This window comes from Astatotilapia calliptera, chromosome 3 (assembly GCF_900246225.1).
Source record: "Astatotilapia calliptera chromosome 3, fAstCal1.2, whole genome shotgun sequence".
In the NCBI taxonomy this organism is placed as follows: Eukaryota; Metazoa; Chordata; class Actinopteri; order Cichliformes; family Cichlidae; genus Astatotilapia; species Astatotilapia calliptera.
Genome location: NC_039304.1, coordinates 17,706,995 through 17,716,607, shown reverse-complemented (window position 1 = coordinate 17,716,607; position 9,613 = coordinate 17,706,995). Strand labels below are relative to the sequence as shown.

At 40.3% G+C, this 9,613-nt stretch overlaps 1 protein-coding gene across 3 annotated transcripts in view; it reads right to left on the bottom strand.

Moving 5' to 3' along the window:
• Positions 1-596: 596 nt before the first annotated feature.
• arap2 (ArfGAP with RhoGAP domain, ankyrin repeat and PH domain 2) overlaps positions 597-9,613 on the bottom strand; it is a 166,904-nt gene continuing 157,887 nt past the window's right edge. The window contains exons 29-33 of one of the 3 annotated variants that reach the window (XM_026162148.1): positions 7,840-7,875; positions 5,207-5,270; positions 3,135-3,257; positions 2,163-2,257; positions 597-2,114 (exon numbers count right to left, since the gene is read on the bottom strand). In XM_026162148.1, the coding sequence (XP_026017933.1) occupies positions 1,784-2,114; positions 2,163-2,257; positions 3,135-3,257; positions 5,207-5,270; positions 7,840-7,875 (649 nt within the window). In that variant the 3' untranslated portion in view covers positions 597-1,783. Of the gene's footprint in view, positions 2,258-3,134; positions 3,258-5,206; positions 5,271-7,839; positions 7,876-9,613 lie in introns of all 3 variants that reach the window. The other 2 variants (XM_026162149.1, XM_026162146.1) reach the window with 2 other exon arrangements.

Below are 9,613 nucleotides of genomic sequence, written 5' to 3'. Positions count from 1 at the left end.
TACTGATGTTTACACTGACTCCCAGTGAAGACATTGAGAGAGCTGCTACTTGTTTATAGGTCACTCAATAATCTCAGGCATACATACAATTCAGACAATCCCTAGACGAATTTATACCCAGGAGGACACACAGATCTTTAAGAAGCAGTCAGCTGGTATAACCTAAAGACACATCAGAACACACTAAAGATGCTTTCAACCACTTCCTCCACAGATGGATCCATCTTTCTGATAATCAGTGATTAATACAAACCAACTTCAGTTCTATTATCTGCATGTTCAGTTCCATTAGTGCGCTTTTATTTATTTTGGTTAGCATTTGAATCACTTCTCATTTATATTTATTGTATTCTATTTGAATCACCTATATGTTATTGCTAAAAATTGATTCTGTTTTGAATGTGGTCATGAGATTATGATCTCTTGCATCATCATGCTGATATTTTCTGTTTTCAGGCCTTTTTTCTTCTTAAAATATCAGAAAAAAAAGATAACCCATAGAAACAAGCTAGCAAAATGTTAGTCCAGGATCAGTCCAAGAACAAATTAACCACTTAATGTCTATGAAAACGCTAAACATGAATGTGCAACTTCACTAAATGTTTTAGCACATTTATTTATATTTTTATGCTGTACATTAATTTGACATTTGGTGGCGGCCCCCTGCAAAGTTTAAAAATGGCATGGCACATAATCTTAGGCTTCAAAAACACTGCCAGTGGGGCTACAGTTCGGTTACAGTTGTAACAGTTACAGTGGTACAAAAACTGCTAGAACCATAAAAGCAACTACAAATAAATAAAGGTACCTAACACTTTGGCCTGTGTGCCACAGCCAGCTAATATTGTATCGTACTTCTATTTAAAACCATTACCAACTTGTGCACACCAAATCAGCTTTTTGTGCACCAACATGTATGATTGTATTGGCAGTGCTGTACATATCCAGGAGTAATGTTGTCCTGTAAGGCCACGATTCCCTGGAGCCCCCTGGTGGACTGCCATGGTGCTGCAGGTGGGGAGCAATAATAACGAACATTTAGCTTTGACATTACATTTATATAAATATGTAACTGTAGTATTTATTTCTATAAAAGTGAATTACAACTGGTAAGAGGAGGTGGCTAATTTGTGATATTACTCATTACACACATTGTCCAAAAAACTTTGCATATGACTGCGTAGAATTAGCAGCCTTTGCTGTTTTGTTTTGGGGTTTTTTTAAATAAATTTATCCAAAAAATATATTACTTTCACTTGTATTTTGATTAGAGAAAGATTTATTATTGGTTGGCCCCATGGGATTTTCTATTTTTTAAGTGGCCCGCAGCACTATTGACTTTGGGAATGGCCGCTGTAAGGTAGCAGCAGGCTCCTGCCTGTAAAAGTAAAAGTATAGTTGCAAATTCTTTGGCAAGGCTTTAGCTGGAAAAAAAGACATTGCATAAGCATTTGGAAATGTTTCCAGAAACTTCTGGGTTTGATAGCGGAACATATTTACGTAACTTTCTCTAGCTTTCAAACAGTGGTATATAAATCTTAATTTGTAGTGCTTGGGTCAGCGCCATGGCCAGCTGAGGTTTGCGTGACCTTTGCAGTCTCCTGCACCTGTTTTGCACATACCCATGTGCATCACCATCTCCATATATATACAAGTTCAAAAGCTCAGGTCAAACTGTGATCATCGCTCATGAAAGCAACTTGTTCTCTTTTCATTAATACTGTGTAGTCTTTCAGAAATGATCATGATACTTTATGTAATTTCCCCCTCATGTCTCCTCCTGTCAGTCATTGTTCTTGTTAGTGCGACCAGTCTTGTTCAGGACAGAGTTGAGTTCATTCAGCAGATTTGGAGGGAGTATAGCTTCCCCACCCAGAGCAGGTCTTTTATTGACCGTCTTACAGCCGCTTTGAGGGAGAACAGGCAAAGGCATGGGTTGCATGTGTCTGGAAGAAGATGGTGACGGGAGCCGTAGAGGCAGGCAAACATCCACTGAAGTTCTTCTGCTTGGGATTGCTGGGGGTTTGAATGGTTCATTGGACTTTGGAGCACCTATGGTGTTGGACTTTGGAACAGCTATGGGGTTGGATTTTGGAGCACCCATGGTACTGGACTTTGGAGCACCTATGGTGTTGGACTTTGGAACAGCTATGGGGTTGGATTTTGGAGCACCTATGGTGTTGGACTTGAAGTGGGGACTAGGATCCTTGGCGGGCCTCCATTCTCCATCTCCAAGAGAAACCCTCCTTTCGGTTGTCTATAGGTAAACATGGCAGATATAGATGTAGTGAAATCACAGACTCTTCAATCTTATAATCACTCATAGCATGATGCATGATGACAAGAATAAAACTAAAGCTAAATAAAAAGCTAAAGCTAAATAAAACTAAAGTTTTTCACAGTCTATCAGATAGGCCCGTGTTGGTGTTGTTTCTGTATCATCATAATAATGTTGGTCCAGGATGAACATGACAACTGACCAATCATCTGATATCTTAGGGATGTGGTGTTATTAGGTGTATGGTGACTGGTCTGCAGGAATACTGATCCTGGACTAATATTTTTTCTCTGATGTAGGAGCAACACCAACACAAGGATATGAGATTGTGTGTTTTCTGCTCTGTGGCAGGTGGTGTGAGCTCCAGACTACCTGTGACCATGAACTAAGCAGTAAAAGAAAAATGGAAGCATGGTCTGATGGCAAACATAGCCATATTTTGAAACTCTTGAAAAACTAATAATAATACTAATATTAATATTGATCGATTACTTTCCAACCTAACCATGGCAGCAAATAAGAGCTATAAAGAAAAAACCATCAGTTCTCAGCCTCCTAGTAGATACACCTATGGTATAAATGTGAAAATCCAACGTAACTTCTTTTGTGAGTTATTACATTCACAAGATTTTCAGAAAACATGACCTCTGACCTTGGGATCAGGGTCAGAGGACCTTGAGGTCGATGTTACAGAGATTTGAAGTCATCTGAGTTTTTTAGTAGATGCACCTTTGGTATCAATTTGAAAATCCTACATTCCCTCATTCTTGTGTTCACAAAGCCGCGCTGCCAACCACAACAATACCCCCCATCAGCCTTTTATGGCTGAGGGGTAAAAAAACATTGAGTTCCTCACCTGTTTGCTAGAGTTGAGGTTCTGAGGCAGCACCTTGCTCCCTTCAGTTAGAGCTCCACCTCTGGTGGATTTGTGATCTGCCATTTCTTTTGAGTTGGTGGATGCATGAAGGTCAGAACCATACTGAAGGCACAAGGCAGACATCATGGAAACGGGTTATATATCATTTAAAACAACATTATTTTCATTTATTGTCTTTGTATGCTCTGTAAGGTCCAGCTCTGCATGTATGAGACCTGTGCAGTAAAATGGAGTAGATGAGGAATAACATGAATGAATAGACTAATGATGACTCCAAGACGCACTAAAAACTGGATGTCTGCCCTTGACTGTGTGAGAATGAAGGAAAGAAAGAAAAGAGAAACAGAACTGTCAGCAACAATATTTGTTTTTGAAAGTATGAATAATTAATAAAAAGCATGATATTGCTCCTTAGTCTAAAATATCTACGTGCCGGTTCAGTTTTCAGTCAGATTGAGACAAGCATCCTTAATAATGAGGGGAAGTCAAAGAATGATGATACTCTGTTCCAGTACAGCTGTCTGGCTGCGCTCTGATCTCCAGCTAAACTTTCTCTTTAACAATGTCCCCTTTTAAATCACCGTGACCCCCCCCCCCCTCCCCCAACGTGTAAAACCGTCTCTCTTAAACAAATCCTTATTTCATCAATGCCAGGACCTGTCCTTGGACCTTTACACCCTCCCCCAACTCTCGAACACCCGCCATCACCCATTCTACCTTGCTTCAGAATGAGGTCCTCCATCGCCAGTTGCTATGGAAACTGTTGGAGCACAATGCTCGCTAACAGGTAAGGTAAGGGAAATCAAGAACAAGTGCTTTCCGTCGACTTTCTCATCTGCACTTTCTCTCTGCCCTTCCCACAAGTCCCGCGTCCTTCCCTCAAGCCTCGGCGTTGGAAGCTGACAATCCTGATATTTAGCAGATTTGGGAAGAGAATTCTAATATTTTTAGCCGGCTCCGGTCTGCTATAGATTTAGTTGTTGCAGAGCAAAGAGCTTCTGCAAAGAGCGAGGAGGAGGGGGAAAGTCCACTGAAATAAACACCTTGAAACACTTAGAAACAACAGACAAAAATTGCCTTCCCCTTTAGATCAATCTCTCCCCGACAGTGTTGCCCTTTTTACTTTCTAACCCAAACTAAGGCACTAAAAGGCTTTTACAGTAAGCACCTGTGATAAACAACACTTTGCTGCAGACGGGTTCCCATAAAGGGAGACAGCCAGAGTGCTAATACAGATGAAATGTGCTGAGCATACAATACAGAGCTGGCAAATCTTCCTTCGATCTTTCAGTTAAGGACGAGTGTGAAGTTCAACTTTGGTCTTTTACTTGAAAATGAGCAAAAAATAGACACCAGTGTTGAGTCTAATGAGAAAATAAGACGCCGTTTCTCTTGGAGGGGGGCAGAAATGACTGCGAGAGTGAAAATTAATACAGGATTATGACACGTGCGTAGCTGTTCTCCCCTTGGTTTGCTTTGCCCTGCATTATTTATGTCATATGTGCTGTGTCAGCGACTGACAGCGACAACACTTAGCTCTATCTGCAGGCTAAGTACCACAATGTGATTGTTACAGTCGCCTTGACCTTATTCTCACAGCTTTTCCACATAAAGTGATTTATGTTATTGCTGAGTGACCTCGAAAACTTTACAGTTCTCTCCCCTGTTTATGTATTTTTGTCTGCCTCACCGTACAATGGAAAAGGATGATTGGGAGAAAAACATATGATTTATCATATCTCCTTGTTCTGAGATATGGATTGTAAAAAAAAAGATGATTTATTCTGTCTGTATTTGAGAGTATTTTTCATCCAAATATGGAAGAGAAAAGGAGGAGGATATGTCCACAGCGTGCATGTCACATTCACTGATATTTTTGGCTCACGACACTGCAATAAAAGGCTTAGAGAGGGATGCACATAGTTCTCCTGCAGTCCTGCAGCTACGCCGCACACTTCAGCGTCTACTCATTAAATTGCCTTATCGAGCGTCTGCATGAGAGAATTCCTCGCTCCTGTTTTAACTTCCTCTCTAGTTGCGCGTCATCTTACCTTCATCCTGATGATGTCTGTCACCCAGTTGACCTGCGTCTCCCTCTTGTCGCAGCAGAAATGCCTGAGGAGGAGAAAGCTTGGTCACATCAGTCGCTGATTTCCACCTCATTATTTTCACACCCATTTTAATCAGGTAGCTGGACTTGGTGAGTCACAGCAGTGGACACAGTTTCTTCTGAGGGGATCACTGAATAAAAAAATAAATAAAAGACTGCGCCATAGCTGCACCTTTGATTCTGTAAATCTGCATTAATAAAGTCTATATAAGCAGCAACGATTAGTTTTGTGAGAAATAATCTTGGATGAAGGTTTAAAGTAATACCTGGCATGCACTGTACTCCAGGTTTGCTATTATTAAAAGAGAAATAAAACATACAGTACTGTGAAAAACTGGTTTCTCAGTTTTTGCATATTTGTCACACTTACATGTTTCAGATCATCAATCAAAACTTAACATTGGACAAACATAACCAGAGTAAACACAAACATGTTTAAAAGGTTAAAAGCTATCCAACCCTACCCGGCCCTTTGTGTGAAAACATAATTGCCCCCTAAGCCTAATAACTGGTTGTGCAAGAACTGCAATCAAGTGTTTGTGATAACTGACACTGAGTCTTTTACATCACTGTGGAGGAATTCTGGCCCACTCATCATTACAGAATTGCTTTGAGTCACATTGGTGGATTTTCAACCATGAACGGCCTGTTTTAGGTCAGGCCAAAGCATCTCAATCTGATTTGAGTCCAGACTTTGAGGTTTGGAGCGGTCTAGTCAATGTTTCTTTGACCCATTCAGAGTCGTCCTGAAGCAGCAAAGCAGCCCCAGACCGTGTCACACTACCACCACAATGTTTGACTGCTGTATGATGAGTTTTTTTCTAAAATGCTGTGTTAGTTTTATTCCACATGTAACAGGACTTAGCCCCTCCAAAAAGTTCACATTTTGTCTCATCAGTCCACAGAATATTTTACCAAAAGTCTCTGAGATCATCAAGAGGGTTTTTTGGTAAATGTGAAACAAGCCTTTGAGTTCTTTTTGATCACCAATGATTTTCTCCTTGTTCTCTCCCATGGATGCCATTTTTGCCCAATCGCTTTTCTTATTGATGAATCATGAACTCTGACCTCAGCAGGTCTGACAATAGTCAGCCGTGGGTGTGGCTACTGAAACTGACCTCAGCTTTCCAAAAATTGTCGTAATCCCAATAAATTAACGATTTAACAAGCTCCATTGGTATTATGGGGCCTTACCCCCCTGCCCCTAAAAACTGAACTCTTTATTTAAAAACTGAATTTAGTACTTACTCTGGTTACCTTTTGCGAATGTTTAATGATATGAAACAAATAAGGGTGACAAATATGCAAAAAACAAAGACAATCAGGAATGGAGAAAATACTTTTTCACAGCACTGTAACAAAGTCATGTGGCCACACATATATAGGATGTTACTCTTGGCATTCAACTGCTGCATTCACGCTGATAAAACTACAGCAGAAAGTTTTGTGAGGGACTAATTAACATGAAGGTTAAAGCAGAAGTGTGTGTTTCACCACATCCACAGATAAAATTAACATCAAATAAAATTCACTGAATTAATGTGCAATCACTGTAATTTTGTATCTTCTGCAGGACTGTAATATAATATTTGAATTATTTTGACTATAGCTTGGCTGAATACTCGATTATGTGAAAATCCATATTCCCCATATAATGAAGGCTTTAAATTCAACATATAATCAGCACTGGGTAATAATCACTCGTACCTAAACCTTAACTTATAGCTCGTGGATGGAAGTGCACCAACAAAAACTCTGAAACTGGGGATTTCTGAAGCACACACCCATATCAGGTTACTAACAACTCACTTTTAATCATTACTTCATGTTCATATTTTCGATTCTAGGACATCAAACGTGCACTTTTTTTGTCTAAATGTGATGGACCTTTGTCGAATGTTTCAAAGAACCGCTCGTTTCCTTCTTTACTTGCTAAAAGACCTACTGGCATGTAAGCTAGTCAAAGTTAGTCAAATAAAAATGTGAAAAATTATGTTTCTTGTAGCAATAACGAATTAATTTTCTTACGTTCTTCCACTACTGAAAGCAGTACCAATAACACTGGAGTGTATCGATGCCCCAGTTAAGACCTGAAGCCTGTTTAACACCAGGTTTTCGGTAAACATCCCTAGCCCCATGTCTACTGATTCTACATGTTAATACCTGCTTACAGAGATGAGTTTGACAGACAGCTATGAAAAGATGAACTAGAAGCTAGCACGTTGACTTAATGTTACTGGTAGTTGCTAACAGTTAGAGGACATTACTCGTTTCATGTCTCTTTTTTGTGATCAGGATAATTATGCTTCATTTCCTCACCGAGGTTTTAAACGCTGACATGCTTTGACATTAAGGGAATGAAGAACACTTGCTTAAATCTTTCAGGAGCTTATAGGGTCACCTGACTTTGCTGGCATCACATCACAGGTATTAAAAAAAATGTAAAAAATCTGATGAAATTAATAAATAAAGTGTGATTCTAACTATTAGATTCTTTCTGTTTTGGAGAGAGTTTAAAGCAGAAAAGGGTCAAACGTACAACGACGACTCATAGAACGTCAATGTGTTACTCACAATTGTTGCTTATCAGTGCAGATGGTGAAGCCCCAGCTGTGAAAAGAGGGAAGAGACAGTTCAGACTTGGAAATTTGGATTCTGCAAATCTAAATTTGCAATTTCCTGCATACTGGTATAATTCAAAAACAGGGTTCACAAGTTTCTCTAAAAGAAACGGTGAACGTTCAAAAATCCCACTTCACATAAACAACTTTAAACAACTTGAGAAAGTACTGTAAAGATAGTAGAAGGTCAAAACCTTTTCACGAACATCCAAAGAGGAAAGAGAGTTCCCAGCAAACACTGGGTGCCAAACAGTGGAATTAATTAAGCTAATTAGTGCAGTTTCAGCCCACATGTTTATGCATGAGCAGACATCAATATGCTCTGGGCCAAACTGTACAATACACAGAGCACACGCTGTTCACCTATAAGCCTTAAAGTATATTTTGTTAGGAGGGCTGCAAAAGACAGAACTTCTGACATGCTGGAGCGGTGAGCGAATCTGCTGGGGGTAAAAACAGATGATCGCATGAACACGGTTTATTGCGCCAAGCTGCGGTATTAGCTAAAAGGAACGACCCTCTTCCCACACTCCACCATTTCCATGCACTCAAAAGCCTATCGATACATGGACACGTGTGCGCTTCGGTGTAAATTAACCTGCGCGGGGGTAACATAAGGTGAAAAGACCACCTTCCTAGAGAATGCGCTTTCCTCAAAAACCTTTGCAGCAGCAGCTGAAAAGAAGCAGAAAAGTAGGGAGAAGAACAAAGCGAAGAGGGGTTGGAGAGAGCCAGCAGCCTGGAGCACCACTCCTGTGAGTGAGGGCAGCAGATCCAGCCCAGCAGTAGGCCGCTCACAAATAGACCTCAACCTAATGAGGTACTGGAGCGCTGCCTCTTCCTAACCCTCTCACTACGACTCTCTCCATTCTCCTCAGCACTCTGTCTTTATTTCTTTATTCGCTGTATGACTTCTCCCACAGCCCACTCAACAGTATATGATACCAGCCTGCATCTTTCTGCATCTCTCCCTCTTTTCCCTCATCTCTCCGTCTCCCACTCCTGCTCTCTTATCCGGGTTTCCTCGCCCTGAAGGACTTCGTAATGCAGACAATCGTTGTCTGGGGTCATTTCTCACTTTTTTTTTGTTCGACTCGACAGTCCGACACGGGGAAAATTATGAGGAATTATAATCGCGCGATGTGAAATATAGAATAAATGTCCTCTTTGTTTGACCAACAAGAAATGCTGCGGCTGGCATGTGTCATCAATTCCAATAACAGAGGATCATTAAAATAAAACAGTGGCGGCAATGTTTTTCTACTTGCGGGAACAGAGTTTAATAATTTGTATTTGTTAAAACGCAATTACATTTAATCAATTTCATTACAGTGAAAAATAAGATGGGGTCAGGAGGGTCTTGGGCATGGATGTCAAACATAAGGCCTGAGGGCCAGAAATGGCCTGGGAACGACTCTAATCCGGCCCCACTGGATGCATTTGGAAAATGTAAAGCTAGGCATAAATGTTTTTACTTTTAGTTAGAAGTGTTGCAGCTTTTCATACTAACAAAGACCTCTCGTAATAGATAAACAATTAAATAACAGAAACATTCCCGTCTTTTCACTATTGACTATAAAAATGTCTGTTTTCGGTTTTATTTGTTTTTCACAATGGGTCCACAGAAATAAGGACATTTTCTACGAATTAACAGAAGCTTTCTGTTTTATAATAACAGGACCATCTGGGCATTGAGCTGCCAGGATTTAGTCCTGTAATTTTACACA